The sequence below is a fragment of the Podarcis liolepis genome (genome assembly GCF_965112155.1).
Source record: "Podarcis liolepis genome assembly, chromosome: 1".
Taxonomy (NCBI): domain Eukaryota; kingdom Metazoa; phylum Chordata; class Lepidosauria; order Squamata; family Lacertidae; genus Podarcis; species Podarcis liolepis.
Genome location: NC_139554.1, coordinates 91,726,333 through 91,745,020, shown reverse-complemented (window position 1 = coordinate 91,745,020; position 18,688 = coordinate 91,726,333). Strand labels below are relative to the sequence as shown.

The 18,688-nt window shown below is 43.2% G+C and overlaps 1 protein-coding gene across 5 annotated transcripts in view; it reads right to left on the bottom strand.

Annotated features, from left to right (window-relative positions):
* PDIA5 (protein disulfide isomerase family A member 5) overlaps positions 1–18,688 on the bottom strand; it is a 163,206-nt gene that overhangs the window by 101,298 nt on the left and 43,220 nt on the right. For all 5 annotated transcript variants that reach the window (XM_083490363.1, XM_083490362.1, XM_083490361.1 and 2 more), the window contains exons 4-6: positions 9,039–9,122; positions 7,025–7,070; positions 815–907 (exon numbers count right to left, since the gene is read on the bottom strand). In XM_083490363.1, coding sequence (XP_083346489.1) covers positions 815–907; positions 7,025–7,070; positions 9,039–9,122 — 223 coding nt within the window. The remainder of the gene's footprint in view (positions 1–814; positions 908–7,024; positions 7,071–9,038; positions 9,123–18,688) is intronic.

Below are 18,688 nucleotides of genomic sequence, written 5' to 3'. Positions count from 1 at the left end.
CATCCTTAAACAATTCACCATTTGAACCATCAGTTCTATAAAGGTCAGGGTGATAGTCAGTAGTTCATCTGTAGGAGCACAGAACACTGCCTTCAATGAAATCAGCCTGCACTCCCTTCGCTTTTCACCCATTCCTCATTCTATCTCCATTTAAACTGGATCATATCACCCATTTAATCACAGCCTTCAATGATTAATATGCTCATTTTGCTCAGCCTTGATGCTGTGTTCAATTCAAAACTGTAACCTGTTGTAAAAACCTAAAGGGTTATCATACTACTTATACCATAAAGATTTATAATGATGCCAGAACCAACAGGTGTGCAGAGCATACACAAATTAATGAAGTAATAGAAGTCTGAGGGCTTTGCTTATGTGATACCCACGTGATACCCAGCCATTTATCACAAGCATTCCATGTTGCAAATATTAGTGCAACTACCCCACAAGCCAACTAGAAAACTGTAAAGTTCAAGGAACTATCAGCTGGGAGAGCACAAGTTATATTTGGTGCCTAGAGTGGCTGATGCAGTTAAGGCATGCTGCAAGGGGGTATGCACAACAGGCAATTGCAAAGCATCTCTCTCATGTCCCGTGCAACTTCCTTGGTGCCCTTAAAGCATATTAGCTTACAGAACATGGAGCTCTGCTAAACATGCCTTCCAAAAATTTATAAGCTTAAGAGTAACAACATTTCCCTGATTTTCTCAAGCTCACGTGAGTGCAAAGGGTTCTGCATTCAGTATGTGCAGGAGTTAATTTTGTGGAAGAACTTTGTTTTGTTCCAAGCACTTCACAATTCTGGTTAACGTACCTTTTCACTGTCAATGTGGACAATGTCTTTGGCTTCAGGATCTTCCTCCCACAATGGAGCTCCTTCTGGATCCTTTAGAAAGGCCACCATTGACTGCACAGAAATGGAAAGACAAAAGTTCTTAACCCCACGACAGAACTACCACCAATCCATGGAATGCTGACTTTGCCATTCTACTTCCAGTAACAACATTCATTGGTTGACCCTTGCACTTAAGACTTCTTAAAAAAATAAAAAGAAACCCAAGCAGCAAAGTTTTTTAAACAGATTCCAGAAAACTTTGGCATGATGATTTAAAAAAAAACAACACTTTTTAAAAAAACAACAACAACAGGTGAATATTGTTCTGGAAAGCAAGCAAAACAAATTCATTTCTGACTAGTTTGCTATAAATGACAGAAGCCTACCAAATTGCTCTCAGATGTTTGGGATGGGGGAAATTTACTCCTCCGGGGTCACCGCTTGGGGGCGTGCCTTAGCCCTCACCCCCAAAGGCTTCAGACGGGTGGGTGTGAAGGACGGGTGGGTGGGAAACCGGAGCAGCTGAGCGGCAAAAGAGGGAGATCCCCGGCCACGCCTGCATTAAACAGCGCATTAAACAGCGCAGGCCACACCCCCTGGGCCAGCCAATTGGCTGGCCAGGGGATGACGCAGGCAAGGATTCCCCTAATCACGTGGAGGCTGAAAGCCAGCCTCCACGCGTGTGGTGGGGGTGTGAAGCCCGCAACACCACCTCCTCCCTAGGTCGGAAGTGGCTTTATTCCCACTGCTGTTAATAGCTTCTAAATATCTCTCATGCAAAAGAACAATACTATGCCTGCTGTGTTCTAATGTGGGGTTGCCATATTTTAAAAAGTGAAAATTTGGACACAAAATGGGTATGTCCAGCAAACTACGGACATAACTGGACCGAAGAGAGGAGGACCAAAGGGAGCAGAGATAATGTCTTCTTCAAATTCCATGGAAATCTAAAGGTGCAGCTTGTAACTTTTTAATGAAAAGCTGGATCCACAAGCAGGAGGACCCCAGGCAATCTTCCCTAACAACCCAGCTTTCAATATTTTTGTTTCCTTCTATTTTCAGTAGGTCATCAGAACAGTCCTATGCAAGTTTATTCTTAAGACCTATTGTATTCAGTAGAGCTTTCTGCCAAGTTTGCATAGAGTTACACCCTTAGACTTAGTGTGTGAGGCTCCCTCACCAGTTAAGAGTGCTGGGAAAGTAATCCAGACACCAGAGAGATATCAGGCTTGTTTCCCTCCTGCCCAGCATAGGAACCCTGTGTGTTTTAGTGTGCAGTTAAGCCCCACACCCCTGTTAAATGAAACAAACAAACAGTTTGTTTGTTTCAACTAGCTTAGTAAATTCCTAGCATATTTAGCAGGTGTTTGAACAGCACTGGCTTTCTCTTTTTATCTAACTGCCAAAACTAACACAAGCTACTACACATGAAGAAAAACAAACAGGAAACACTGGTTGCAATGCACACCAGAAACACGAAACAGTGTGCTGCCATATATGTGGTTTTGCCAGTGCTGAACTTTCCAGTGACAGACCGCAACAGTCTAAGTCAGGGGTCTGCAACCCGCGGCTCCGGAGCCGCATGTGGCTCTTTAACACCTTTGCTGCGGCTCCGGGGCGGATACTAGCGAGGGGAGGAGGCGCATTGTGCGCCCGACACTCCCTACTGTGGCGGGCGCTGTACTGGCTGTGACGTCGCATGGGGGCGGTGTGTGCGCTAGTCACGCACCGTCCCGACGTCACCTTCCCGGTTTTACGGCTCCCAGTTTTTTTACCTTCGGAAACGGGTCCAAGTGGCTCTTTTTGTCTTAAAGGTTGCAGACCCCTGGTCTAAGTGGATAAATCTGCTCCACTTTACATAAAATTAGGTCCACAAATCTGGGAGCTGGACATTTGTATATATAGCAGACCTACAACTTACGTTCCAGGGATTGTGTCTAAAGCCAAAATCACATATGGTCAAAACCTACTGGGTTCAATGGCGGGTGGGATTGCCAAAGTCATTTCCCCCCCAGAACCTCACCTCCTTTGTAATTCCCCCCCACACACACCTGCGTAAAACTGAATGCACACAAGTTAAATGTGTGCAAGTTGTGGGCTCATTGTACATCACACCTCTTGATTCTTTTTCCTAACAGAGGCTCAGAATGAAGCTTGAGGAGCTATTCTCAAAATCTGGAATTTAGTTTTCAGGTGAGGCCCTCCAAACATTGATGGGCTACAACTGTCACCATCCATGACTATTGGCCAGGCTGGCTGGGGCTGATGGGAATTGTAGTTCAACAACATCTGGAGAACCACAAAAAAGTTCCCCAACCCTGGTGTTCAAACTAGTTTGTGATGCTGTTGGAGAAGGGAGGGGTGAAGGGAGGGAGAAATTCCAAAGCTCTGCTTGCACATATGAAAGGGTTTCTGTGTGCTTAAGAGGGCTCTTTGGATTGCAGCCCAGGAAAGAAAGAGTGCTGGGAGCAGCGTGGCAGCCTCATTAGAACAGCACACCCCACCTTACTGCCAAATGCATTTTCATATTGTCTTAAAATGTAACACAGCAGATCTAGAGAGCTTTGTTCGCTATTACTGATGTACTGCAAAACGAAGTGTTAAGTTAAATCTGTTAACAGTTTTTAAAATCTACACACACTTGAAGCAGCAGGGTCACAAAAAACAGGAATACCCGATTAAAAACAAAACATGTTCTGAGATACACATACCTAAATATAAAACAATATTAAATAATCTGCTATTTTCATGTGTTCTAAGCCTTCTCGGCATTACTGAACAGACTGCTTCTGTTTCCTTTGCTACCCGTCGTATTGTACTAGTTAATTTTTAATTTAGGGATTAGGGAGCCAGATTTTTTTTAAAAAATATATTGCATAAGTAACTAGTTATTTTAGGCACTTTATGAATAAAACGGAAGATGATGATGAGTGTCTTTTTAATGTCTATTCTCCAATGCAGCAACATTTCCTGTGGCCTAATTGTATAGTGACAAAGGTTCCTAAGGACTGATCCACACTTACCTTTCTTCTGCGCTTTCCAGGAACTTTAAAGCTCCATGTTTGATTGAGCAACCCTTTTTATTTTGTTCCAGGGTTTTCCCCGCGAAAACCCATGCTTTAAAGCTATCCGGGTTTACTGAGGATTGCTACCTCAAATGGCTTTGCAGGGGGTCTAGGCAAGTTACTAGATGAGAAGTCTATCAATCAGTGTTAGCTGACTAGGACTTTGGCAGTATGCCACTGAATACCAGCTGCTGGGAAGCAGCAGCAGCAACAGGGAAGGGCAGTTGCCTTCATTCCCTGCTAGTGGGCTTTCAGGACGCTTATGGTTGGTCATTTTAGGAAGCAAGGTCACCAACAAGATGGACCTTGGTTTCATCCAATAGGAATCTCTTTATGGGCAACAACTGCCACTCGCATTTCCATTTTAGCCTCTATTATTGCTGCGTAAACACAAACTACATCTATTTCCATAAGAATAAACCCACCTTTTGATTGATTTTATATTCATAATTTTATTGGAGGGATTTAATAACTGAATGGCTTTTTTATTGTGTTCTGCCCAGTGAGCATTCATTGATTAAAAGGTGCTATAGGCATTTGAAAAAATAATTTGACTAAAAGGGAGGGGAAACAGCCCAAATGCTTGACCATAACCTTTTATGATAACTTCCGGAAGCAGTCAGGTTCACAAGCATGTTAACCACATCTTGTCAAGCTCTTCTGCATGCTTATTTTAAAGATGCCTCCTATTAGTTTGACATGTCATATTTTTTCATCATATTCTCCCCTAAGAAGAAGACAACAGCTAGCTTTAGAGGAAAGCCTTACTTCTGGGCATGGAGTCAGATTCTAAACTTTATATTCAGAGAAGGAGGAGAGGGGCCTTGTGCAAGCCTGTTTCCATCATTTTAAAAAAATGGAAACAAAAAAGGAAGAGGGAGGCAGTCAGTAGATAACACACCAGATGGGAAATATCAATCCCAGTGGCAGCCAATGAAAGCAACTCCTGAGGGAAGGCAGAAACACACACACACTCCGCTCTTTTCTGCTTGGCAGAAGCCAGCCAGAGGCTGCCAGGAGTGCTTGGGCTGACGCTGTACAGGCACCTGCCTAAGAGCACCTAGCTCCAACAATGCCTAGAGCAGCTTTCCCTCCTAGGGCAGCGGAGGAGAATGCAGGTGCCGTCCCTCTGGAACAGGGAAGAGACATTCACTGCTTCTAAACCCCATAAGGAATGTGTAGTTTGCGAACACTTTCCAACCAACTGATTAATAACACACATACACACACACACACACTCAATAATTAGAACAACTTATGGAATCATTTTACACATCATTTGGGAAGACAGGCTAATGACACACTAATGTCAGTGTATTGGAAGAAGCAAAGATCACCAGTGTTGAAACAATGATTCTTCAACATCAACTTTGTTGGACTGCTCATGTTGTGGGGATGCCTGATGATCGTCTTCCAAAGCAACTACTCTATTCCGAACTTAAAAATGGAAAGCGTAATGCTGGTGGTGAACAAAAGAGGTTTAAAGACTGTCTCAAGGCAAATCTAAAAAAATGTAGTATAAACACTGACAACTGGGAAACACTGGCCTGTGAGCGCTCCAGTTGGAGAACAGCCTTTACCAAAGGTGTCATGGGTTTTGAAGACACCCGAACTCAGGACGCAAGGGAGAAGTGTGCTAAGAGGAAGGCAGGCTTGGCAAATCCACACCGTGATCAACTCCCGCCCGGAAACCAATGTCCCCCCTGTGGAAGGATGTGTGGATCCAGAACTGGCCTCTACAGTCACTTATGGACTCATTGTGTAACCGTGTTAATGGAAGACAATTTTACTCGGCTACGAGTGATCGCCAAAGAAGAAGAAGAAATCTGTTAACGAAGTACAATCTGCAAAATGTGGTAGCAGTTGCAAAACTAAGTCTCCTCTAATAAGGCAGGAGGAATCAGTGTTGAGACGCTGATGAGTGGCAGTTGCCACTAGCTTCAATAATGGTGCTCAAATCTCGTAACTGCCATCGTACTGTGAACTATGAGCAAGCCAGGGTCTGTGCAGATAAATTTATCTGTTTTGTTCTGTTATAAAGACCAGAAAGAGAGATATTTACGCAAAGCTTCACAATTTATTCATTTTGTATAATGTCTGGGTTATGCACTGCTGGCTCCCCTCCCCTATAATGTTTCCTCTTAGTAATCCTTCCTAAGGCAAACAGCGCCAAACACTTCAGCCTCCTCTTATAGGGAAGGTTCCTAAATACTTCCAAAACTAAACAGAACTCATTTTTGTTGAATCTATTCTGTCATTTTGAGTCCCTCCAATGACTTTTGGGGAAATCCTCTAAGTGCTGGAGAAGGTTGAAGGAAACACACCAGGTTAATTCAACTGAGTATCATTCGATTTGTCAATTTTTTAAGACTCTTCTGGAGTTTAAAAACGCCTCCTACAATCATTTCAGGAACAGAGCCAAGACCTCCTGAGGCTACTTTTGTGAACAAAGCTTTTTCTTAAGCCACCATGAGGAAAGGCCTCCTATTCTAGGAGTATTCTCTGGTGTTCTCTAGGATACCCCTTTTCTCTGAAAGCTGCTTCAAAGGGCACTTCTCCTTTTGCTCTGTGCAGTCTATTATGGCCATGCAACAAAAGGAAAGGAGGCCAGTTTACCAATGCTGTGCGCTGGGCATCTACCTAGGACTTTAGTCCATGGTTGCAATCATATCTGAGAAAAGGCCACTTCCTCTCTTTTCCAAGCTCATCTCATGGCAGATGAAATAGAAGGGAAGAGCATTTTCCCAATCACTGCCAGGGCAATGCTATTAGATACAAGCTGGCATCAAAAGGGATCTTGCAGCAAGACAAAAATAATTTACAACACACATACTAAATAAAAAACCCACTTTATTTGTTAGCAGATTGCAACGAAGTTCACAATTTATATTGCAATTTAAAAGTGTCTCCATCTAGTTAATCACACACAGCTTTGCAGGATGTTTGCCTGGCAGATGTGCAGGAGATATGAGAATGGAGAGAAACCCTTTAGGTCACCCAAACAGCTGTTCCTGAAATGTATGGGGGGGGGAACCATCCAAATATAAAGCTGTAAGCATTAACATCTGTTCTACACCCAAACACATCTCCCTGTTCGGAAGATTTCAAACTACTGTAAATTTACCTTCAGTGTGAGTGCTCTGTTATATTCAGTGTGAAATGCGCCATCCCTGTCAAGAAACAGTATGGGGAAAAACAGCAATTAATTTTAGGAGTGCTATTAGAAAATCATGCAGCTGTTTCCTCTGGTCTGGATAAATTAAGTTTTCCTCAGCTTGCAGGGCTGTGGAAAACACAGCCATCGAAAACAAGTTCTTGAAGCAACCAGGTCTCTAATGGGCAATCACTTCCACAAAGCCTTAATGAGAGCATTTAGCACAGGCTAGACTTGGGGAGTGGCAGTTTCAGGGGGCAGTTCTATTTGCAACAATGAACAGCTATATTTATGCATGTTGGTTCCTGAAGAACAAAAAACAATCACATGCTAAAGTCTCCTGAAATCAGTCAGCTGAGAAACCAGCCTCCAACTGATTTAGGTAACACAGGTAGGGACTGTCTCATTAAAAAGAATTATGACGGAATACTAGAAGAGGAGACAACACTTTCTTTAAGTATGGGTGTAATTTTTCAGGGGGTAATTTCTTCCCCAAACTCATCTGCCTTAAAAACATCCCTTCTGATCCCTAATAATAATAATGTGATGAGTTTTTCTATTTCTCTCAGGCCAGGCAGATGGGGGAGGGTTAATTTTCAACTCTTAATGCTGACCCAGACTACTAATATTAATAACAGTGTATTATGTAATCACACACACATTTTTATTCAGGGAACTCTCCTGAGTATGTAACATGGTCTTTGAAATTCACAACAAAACTTACATTATCTATGTATGCGCCAGTAGATACAGTGCAATTATGTCTAGGAGTTTACAATTTTACTTGCCACTTTTGTGGCTCAGAAAGCCTCTTGGGTAAGTCCTAGGCTTACTTTAAAGCTTGAAGCTGCGAGGGGGAAGGGAATGACCCTGCTCCTCCTTGCCTCCACAGTTCAGAGGAGGCTTGGGATGTGTTTTGGATCCAGCTCCAAGCTAGAAGGAGAGGCAGGTGTCTTGACATCTGCATTTGACAGGCGCTTCAACTGCCTAGCAAACATACAGACAAAGCAAGCCTGTCCACTTCCCTCCAACTCTAAACTGGAGGGGGTTGAAGGCTTGCTTTCCCATTGCACGGAACTCTGAACCCTCCTCCAGGTTTGGGATTGGGACAGAAATTGTCTCCGACCTTGTGCTGCATTTCAGATGTATGGTGCAAGGTCAGAACAAAACCCCAACTGTTGAGGAAGGTGCATGGTTCCGGCAACTGCAAGAGATAAACAAAAGCATTTAATATTCTTAAATATTAGCAAGCACTAAGATCTTAGTGGGACCGAGTGCACCAACAGAAATTAGCTTTCAGCCACCAGCTCATCATAGCCAACCCATACCATGTTGCCTGCCCATTAAATGTCCATTAGCAGCCCAATTTTGGAATGCAGTACATATGAAAATTATTATCTCTGCCTTACGAGCTTTTGTTATTTTTGCATAGCCACTCTGGGCTGTATGGGGAGGGGTAGTACCTCTTGTGCTCCTTCTGGGGCAGTTTGTCCACCTTTGGTCCCCACTCTGCACTCAGCTCTCACCTGTGGCTCCTAGAAGCTGTCAGCATGCAACAGCAGCTACATCCTGGGAAATGGCTTTGACTGGCTGGCTAAACCAGGTGAGGGTAGCCGATGGGCCTCAAACCCTCGTTGATTTAGGGACTTGCCCTGCATACAAAGACAGGCTCCGGTGGATTGAGCAGACAAGACCAATAGTGGGTCCAATAGCCAAGAAGGTGGTTCCTGCACATGCTGTAGAGGGAAGTGAGGGACAGATGGGGCTCATCAACCTGGGAAGGTAGCCCATCTTGGAAAAGGAAAACACTGATACTAAACCTCTGCTGCCTTGCAGGGTATCTTTAGGAGAAGATAAAGCCAATGGCAGCACAGCCACTCTCAACACATTATGTTGCACTCCTTGACAATCTTAGATAGGATTGTAATTAAGCAGTATATAAATTGTCTCAACAAATAAAATAAAAACCCGTTCTTGCACTTACTTGTAATGCAATAACTCTACCCCTTTCTCCTTCAAACTAGGGTCAACTTTCATCTTCTTGCATAGTTTTCTGCTCTCTGAATCACTGCAAGAAAAACAAACAAAAGCATTTGATATATTTTTAAAAATATTACACAACATTAACTACATTAACTACATGTGAACAATTCTAGTTTAGCACCTCTGCCGTAATTACTAATAATTTAACCTAGGACACAAGCAGCAGCATGGGACTGCAACATTCAGGGATGCTTTGGTTGGATTCCTGCACTGCAGGAGGTAAAGCTAGATGACCCTTGGGGTCTCTCCCAACTACAGTTCTATAATTCTATGATGCAACCCTAAACACACTTAGTAAGCTGCACTGAGCAGAGTGGGACTTACTTCCAAGTCAATACTCAGTGTCAGAATAGCTGGGTGCAGCCCTGATAGCACTTCTTTCTGCCAGCCTTCTCCTTAATGATTCGGTTGCTAAGAGTTACAGCCAAAGGCAGCCCTGTCCCACACTTCCAGATCATAGCACAAGGCAGGAGGGGTGGACAGACTTACTCAGCAACACCAACCCACAGTTTTCTGTAGCAACCAAGCCCATGTCAACCTTCCCATCCCAGAATGTGCCCCACAACATGAAGATAAAAAGAATGCAACATAGCCACAGATCTGCAGAATGATTAAAACGCGAAAAGCTCTGAAATTGGCTTCTCTGGGAAACAGGGAAACAGACAAGATTAACATCTAAAAGGACACCATAAAACGGCTGGAATGCCATGAATGAAATCCCGGGGAACATTTTACACATTCCCCAATACATAAATTTGTCACAAAGTTAATTGAGCAAGCAAGAGTTGCAACAGGCTAATGAAGGAGCAGAGAAATGCACTCACACAGGAATCTTTCTCATGCTACTGCACCACGTCTCTTTATCTCATGGCAGCAGTTGGTGGCACAGGTGATTGCAGTATGATTCAACTGCTCTTTCTGTTTCTGTCTCTTTAAATCTATGAGTGACATTTATTATTTAGTTTTACTACTTGCCTCAAAAAAAATATCTCCAGGTGATGTTCAAGTTTAATATATATATGGGTAAAAACAAGCTCCACTTTTCGTCTCCTGCTAAATCTGCTCTGGAGGGTTAGATGAGTCCTAAGGACAGGTTTAGGGGGCACATGGTAGGAGGAGAAGGAAGTTCTGTTTGTTAGTGGATCTTATTTCCTGTATTCATATACCCCAGTTTGTGCTATGTTGAATTCCACCCAATACAGTGGTACCTCGGGTTAAGAACTTAATTCGTTCTGGAGGTCTGTTCTTAACCTGAAACTGTTCTTAACCTGAGGTACCACTTTAGCTAATGGGGCCTCCTGCTGCCGCCACACAATTTCTGTTCTCATCCTGAAGCAAAGTTCTTAACCCGAGGTACTATTTCTGGGTTAGCAGAGTCTGTAACCTGAAGCGTCTGTAACCTGAGGTACCACTGTACAGTAGAACTGAACTTTAGAATCCTAAACAAACCTTCAAATCCAAGTTTGGAAGAAGAAAAAGAAGACAGGAAAATCATTTCACACATGGAAACAGTCAAAAATACACCATACACTGGGGGTGTTAAAAGTGTGTGGGGGGGGACCTCCCATTGTGCCAGTGCAAATCTTTGCACTGAGGGCACAGTTACGTAGCACTGCACTGGCTACAACCCACGGTCACTTATATCTGTAAGGTCACTGAAGGATACAAGACCACCCCCAAGCTATGAATTTGATCATTTAGAAGAAGTGCAATCCCATCCAGAGCAGGCTGAACCCTGCTCATCTGGAGAGAGGAAGTACTTATTCACAGAGCTAACCTCAGCTTGTTATTCTCATCTTGTCCTTTACCCTAGCCTAGCACATTCAGCACTTCATGTGGTTTTAATGAAAAGTTCTGTGTCACCCACATGCTGGCAACAACTCACTTTGAATCCCCAAATGACTATGCTCAGCAGTTTCATGTAGATGTTAAAAAGAATGGGAGATACGATAGACCCTGCAGGACCCTGTGGCACAAGCACCATTGACTTAAGTAGAAATCTCCCATCACCACCTTCTGGAAATGGTCATCCAGATACAAGCAGAGCCACTGCAACACATCAGCGGCGTAGCGTGAGTTCTCAGCACCCGGGGCAACGCAAGTAATTTGCGCCCCCCCAACCCCTAACCTGCAAGTTGCCGCTGGCGCTGCCGCCCAAACGACGCCGCTTGCCCGGAGGAGGAGGGGGGCAGAGAGGCGAGGAAAATGCAACTGCCCAGCAGCTGCAGCAGCACCGGCGGAGGCGGGGCTGTGAAGAGGGGCTGCCTGGCGCGTCCTCCGCGGCGAGCGCTGAGAGCCGCTGCCTGCCGAGCGCCTTCAGCCCGGACGCGCGCACAGCTCGGCGGTTCCGCGAGACATGCGGCTCCGCTACAGCCTGCGCCCGAGGCTCTTCGGCGACTCCGGAGGCAGCGAGCGCGCCCCCCCCAGATGTTGCGCCCGGTGCGGCCGGCACCCCTGGCACCCCCCACGCTACGCCACTGCAACACATTACCACCCAGCCCCACGGAAAATGTATTTCTAGCTTTCACACCCAGCCTGAAGTACTAGGAAACTGCCTATAATATTGGAGTATATTTGCTGAAAATGCCTACATTGTCAGAAGTATTCTTGGTAGCATCCCTGAAACTACTCAAAGAATATACAAACATCAGATAAATAGTCACAACCTGTACAAGGAGCTTAACAATAGGTCAGTAGGTAAATGAATCGTAGGAGGCAACAAGAAGAAATGATGTACAGTATGAAGGTGTTGAAGAAGCCAGTAGTGGCATCGCGTAGACATCACAAACACCCTGCATTTGCCTGAGAACACAGACACATGCAATTATATTTGTCCATGTGTGAAGGGTATGCGACACCAGGGAAAATAAACTAAAATAGAATGAACTGAAGAAGTAACATATAAAGAAATACAGAGAGATATTTGGGGGGGGGTAGGTACAAAGTATAACCAGACAGTAAACAATATCAAATGCAGATCCTAACCTACTTGTTCACTAAGGCTTAATTTCTAGACTCTAGATGGTATGCTGAGCATTCCTGGAGGCCAATACAGAACAAGAGCCATGAAGATCTCTCCTTTGGGTGGGTGTCGGGGGCATGAGGGCTAATGATTATAATCGGCAATGATGAAGTTCCACCCAGTCTATTCTTATAGAATACTGGGAGCAAGTGGGGTGGGAGAGGTGGCTGCAATGCTTTCTTCTAAATAACACTACCACTCATATATTCTACATGAGATATATAAAGACCAGAGAGGATGTGCCTCTCTTGGAATTAGAACCCACCTCATCAGTTTTCCCACACTAATGCTCCTAAGCATTCTCAGCAGCAGACCACACAGTCTCACAGAACATGTGGACAAACTGAGGGCAAAAAGGATCTGTGCTTTAATGCCCACATAAGATTAAAACTTATTTGGGCTCTGCTTCAGGCAGCAAAATGTCTTGGGCCGGAACTGCTTTAATCTCCACTGACTTTGCGGATAACAGCTGGTTATGGATAAATCCTGGCTAATACCAAATCCTTGTTAAGGTTGGCCCTGACATAAGGCCAGTAGAAGAAAATATGGGATAATTCGCCCAAGAGGCAGGTATAATCCTGCAGCCTAGCCTGGAAGTATTATATCTTAGACTGGCACAAAGTGGCAGGATGAAGAGCATTAATAGCAGGGCCAAAGACGGAAGAGGCATCTTCAAAGATTCTTGGATCGAGTCAAACTGAAAGGCACAGAGCAAAATGCATCTGCGCACCAATGTGCCAGCATGGACTGAAATTGCTGAGCACACATTCAACACTTGAGAAATGAGGAACTGATTAGGGCCATTCCCTACACGAAGTGCTGCTTTTGCGGTTGCTGGCATTCCTGTTAATTCTCTCGACATTTTCAAGCTGTCTTTACGGAAAATGTGAAGAATGAACAATAAATAAATTAGCACTATGTTGCAGATAAGACGGGAGAGCTTGGGTGAGAAGAGTTCAGCACATACCCTGCAGATGGTAGTTAGTCTGAGCAGGAAGACTGTAGCATATAGAAACGCATGATAATCAGCGGTCTGGCATGCACTGACATTAGCATTTTAAAGCACTAACTAGCAAAACTAAGACACTAAGACAGACTTCCTCACTTAAAGGTGAACGCTTTCACCCATTAAAGCAAAGCTTGCAATCTTGCCAAGGCAATGGCTTCTCACATATAGTGCATGCCAGACCACACGGTTATCAGAAAGTAACAGCTGACGCTGGCTAAAACACCATCCTGTCCAACACAGACCTCCACGAATTTTGCAGTGTTGTACACACTGTGATGGTGGCCCATCACAAACTTCCACCTTTTTCTTAGATCTGCTAGGGCACCAGGTGATTCCTTAAGCAGCAGATGTTACCACCAGTACTAAAGTCAGCTTTATGAGGCTGATCTCATTATCATCTTAAAGTGTGGAAACAAGGAGGAAACCGTGTAGTTGCAGTACACTGTGCAAATCGTCCCTTTAAAGCCCCCCAATTAAATACTACACACACAGCTAAAGTTAACTTTTCACCAGTGTGATTTAAAATACACAGAGACTCACTCACACCAGGGTTGAGAGACTGTGAGCAAGTGGGGGGAACAGGGGAGAAGAAGAGCTGTTTAACCCTTTCTTTCTTGGCACTTTATTTTCCTGCTCAAAATCACCACCTCCCCCAAAGCATGATTTATGCTTTTCCTCTATAGACAGGGAACAGAAGTTGAGAGAATTTAAGTGCCAGTGGAAAGTGCTAAGCAGCTTCGTCCCTACCATTATTCTGCTTAAACACAGTTGCCTGACACTTCTTGATTTTTTAAGCTGGTAGTGGGGTAATAAAACACATGGCTGCACATACTAACTAGTTTCCGTCTAAGATCAGTCTTCCAGACCCAATGGGGGTGTACTTTGTACTGAAGGAGTACGCTAGATCATGGGAGAAGCCATTTTGTCCCCTCTATCATCTAATGCCTTATGAGACTGTCCCAGTGCCATCTTTGAATGTGGTGGATCAGCAGTAGTGCATGGCTACTGGGCAGCCACCCAAAGCATCTCTTATCATTTTCAATTACATCCCAGAATGAGACAAGTCATTCAATATTTCCAATCACTGGGTTAGTTCCAAAGGTTTCCTTCGACATGTGGGAGCTTCTTTCCATCCTCAGAAGGGCTGTCTTACAACTTGTACTAGAGCACTACATGAGAAAACCAAAATCAAATATATTATTTTACTTGATGCAAACGGAAGCAAAACAACTACTATAGAACCTAGCCAATTTTAGCACTACACAAATAATTCAATCAGCACCTGTGCAAGTGTTTGCTAAACAGTGCAAGCAGCTATTTTCCTGTATCTTTGAATCCTACTCCTTTAATTTGAAAAGAAGTCACAGCTGTGCTGACTTTAACTGCTAAATATATAGCAATTTAGCGCCCACAGAAGCAGTTGAGGCCCAAATCAATGCCTAATTTCCCATTCTGATATTTTACCTGCATTCTAACAATGGTTTGACTGTCCCACGGATGGTGATTGAGAAAGATTATGCAGTGGGAGAAAGCAGGTTATTCATATCCTTTGAACCACATCCTTCCAGAGGCTGTTGACGGGTACTCATAAGTGTCATAACTCACATTTATTATTATTTTTATTCAATTTCTACACAGTCCCCTAGAACTGCCCTTGAAACCACTTACAAAGCATAAAGCACAACAGAAAAATACATAAAATGCATCAATACAATTTAAAACAAGATCACAATCCTTCATCACAAAATCCTTGTTAAACAGCCCTCAGGCAGGAAAAGTTTTTTCTGGACAGAGGCAACAGGCCTTTTTGCCCTCTGGATTCAACCTCACCTTGAGAAAAGCATCTTTTGAAATCTCATAGTCTGTATACATTTCAGGGGAGGATAAGGAAGCACGAGTGTGGTTTGTATCTGATCTAGACAACACAATGCAAGCGAGTATCCCATCAGGTGAACAGAGGCAGGGCTGTTCCAACAGTACATGAGACACTTACATTTAAACCTGCCAGTATGGATTGGCTATGGACAGAATGACACAAACCGAAAGCCTGTTCAGACACTCAGCCTCCTCTCACCTCCGCACAGATTCTTCCTACCTAATTATATCACAAGGTCAGAAAGAGAGCTTTCAGATAATATGTGTACAACTTCTCAGTACACATATTACCTTCCTACATGCAAAGAAACCAAAGGTGCTGCTCAGTCTCACCACATACTGCACCTTGAGCACATTTTGACTGAAATGGCCATTTTGACCTCCCTCCCTCCTGTCTTCCGTCCCCTTTCCACAGATGCCAGAAAATAAACTACCTTACCAAGCATCTGCTTCAGGAAACCCTTTCTGACAGCATTTGGTTAATGCCCTCCTTTATTCTGAATAACAATGTAATAGAAAAGCAGAATCAGTTTTCTGCTCTGAGGAGAATGTCTTTGGATTTTCGCCAACATCCTCTTAAGGAAAAACACCTCACCTCTAGTGTGGAAAAGGGTAATTAGGACAACAGCACTTGTGATGGAAGAATGTGTATGTGAGAGAAGGAAGAAGGGAAGTCCTTAATAGAGTTTGTAACTCTCTTGATCTCAACACCCCTCCCTTTTACCCAATGCAGTAGAAAAATGCAGGTAGGCTTGGCAGAGACATCAAAATTGTGCTCTTGTAAAGAAGGAGGTCAAACAACTTTTTTTTTAAAAAAACCCCACATTACCTTCAATTCACTTACACTCAGTTATATGTTTCCTAAGGTAGTAATTCTAGCACCATATATTGATATTAAGAAATACAAAACTCATACCTTTAAACATAATATATTCTATAACCCAGTTCAATCTGAAAAAAGCACAACTAGTGTATTGGTGTCTATTTTTTGCAGCCATAACTAGGAATTTTATAATAATGGAAACTGTTAACAGTGTGGCTCCTTCTTAAACATCTGCTGTTAATAATAGTTGAGCCATGTGATCCTTAGATCACAATTGGAAGTGCCACAGATAATCATTACGCCTTCAAGTAACAACTAGAGGTCATTATGGCAAAGCTTCTATAAATGTACAACAGAACACAGCAGCCTTGGTTGAATACCATTCATCTAATTCAGAGCAGCATCTGTAAATACAGAAGGCGGCTGCCCTCATGTGATTAATCCCCAACCTTGAAACCACAACAGAGTTGCCAAAGGACAGTGAGAAACTATCCATTTGGAAAGAATTAGCTAAATATTCATGCTTTTATCTCAGAATGCTGTTCCTAAAATAAAAACAGAACTCTTTGTGGTACCAATTCATATATTACAAATTTCTGCATAAGTTTCTGGCAAAGCAACAAGTATTTAATAGTGTATCAAGTTAGATGTGAAGGTTTGTGTTGCTGCTGTAGCCATGTTTCTTGGGCGGGGACTTGTTATTAAGTTATTAGAACTTCAGACTGAGTGACAATAACTGCCTTTCTGGAATAGACAAATACATCATCTAACAAGCTCGCAGTCTATATTGTTCAAAGGAAGTCAATTTAACAGCATGGTAAAAGCACAAACCTTATTGCATAAAGACTATCACCCCCAAAATAGTTGTGATATGTTTTAGTGATGCCAAACTTTGTACTTTCCTTGCTCAGAACACAAACTCTGAAGACTTGTAAAGTTTGTCTCCAATCCAAAGTGAGCACTACAATCTTCTCTGGCTTGGACTGTAATGAAACCAGAGAATATCTTCTCTCTTACTCTCCCAGTGACTGCAACCGAGGTGCACCTCGCTACCTCCATTTTAATACATTTTAATATGTAGTTTACTGAAAGTGCCTAACCTCCTTTGACACCAAAAGTCATGGAAATTATGTGACCCAGAGTCATGTTTCCTAAAGAACGCTTCTACGCCAGAATTCTAGCAGATGACCAAGTGATTGAAGTCCTCAAGTAAGGCCTCGTTGCTAGAATAGGTAAGTGGAATGGTGCAATGGGAGATGCGGGTGAGATCCTTGAATGCTACTTCAGTCCCAGTGATATCATCAGGAATACAACAAGGTCCAAACTGGACCTGGAACAAAAAGCCATTTTCAGATTTGTTTAAATTAAATTTGCTGGATGCAATTCTGAATCAAGATTGTGTTTGCTTATCACTAGTGTTGTTTTTCAGACTTTGAAGCCTTGACTAGAAGGAGATTCATTGGGAATTTGGACTCAATACACTTGGCTCTCCCGCCCCCCATCATTTCCCTGCTTTCTAGTAAACTAGCAATTTAACTGAAAATATAATTAGCAGTGTGTTGAACAAACACTCTCATTGTGCTGTGGAGGAGGAGGAGGAGGAGGAGGAGGAGAGTGCTATGTAGATCCTTTAAATGCAACCCCTTCCCAAGCAAAACTCGACAATCCTACATATGTCTACACATCAGCTAGATTGGGCTGGCACTGTGATGTCTGAAAGCACATACAGAGGATGTCGTCAAAGGGTCCATGTACTTTTCCCTGTGTCTCAGATTTAAGATCCTCTGCCAGAAAAGGCTCTTTGAAAAGATCCAACACATTATTATTTTTCTCCATATTCTCAAAGCAGCAGTGGTGGCGGTATGCTTTATGAAAGAGAAGCTAGGGAATTGTGCTAGGAAAATGAAAAACATATTGGCTTCTGCTCCAGCTTAAGGGACACTTTTGGTGTCCCTATTGTTGCTTCTTCCTAATTCTGTGGTAGTAGTGGAACCAGTAATAGCAATTCATATTTATATGGATCCTCATGGATTAATGATATTAGGCCTTTCTGTTTCAGTCCTTTATGACAAGGAGGGAGCACCACAAAGGAAGTGTAAAAATAAAGGCTGCAAGAGCTCTTCCTTGAAAAAGGAGAGAGAGAGAGAGAGAGAGAGAGAGAGAGAGAGAGAGAGAGAGAAGCAACCCCTGTATGATAGTGGTCTCTTGCTTCCACACATGGACAAAAACAAGAGGACCCTCCCAGACTGAAATAGAAAGACCCAAACAGACAGATAAAGAAATGCCAGCCTGAAGTCTATGACTCATCTCTATGCCTCCGAGACACAGAATCCAACAACTGAAGATTTCAATACAGCTGTATGAAGCTCATGTCAAAATGATTTGAAAAGGAAGCACTGACGGGCAAAACAATTATATTGGGTGTGGCGGGGGATGGGGTGGAGAAAAGTAAAGAGAAAAGACCAGGGAGATGTGAGTGACAGGAAAAAAAGCTCTCTTTTCCAGATTTCTTTTTAAGGAAATGAAGAAATGCCCTACTGTAACTCAGCCTGCAACTAAGCTTGAGCAGGTGCAGATGAAACAACTGCACATTCCTTACCTGTTTGTCCCTGCCTCCACTTTCCTGCCCTACTTCCTCTGTTGTCATCCCCCACCCCAATCAAATATTAGATTGTAATTTCCTTGAGACAGGGACCTGCCCTGTTGTACTCTGTACAACACTGTGTATACTGATGGCACACAGTAATCACAATCCTAAATTTATGAATGAATGAATAAATATGGGCACAATTCAGAGAAAAATGGGCATGCTTAAAAGTTACTGAAATCAATGTAACTTAAATGTGTGATAGACAAACCTGT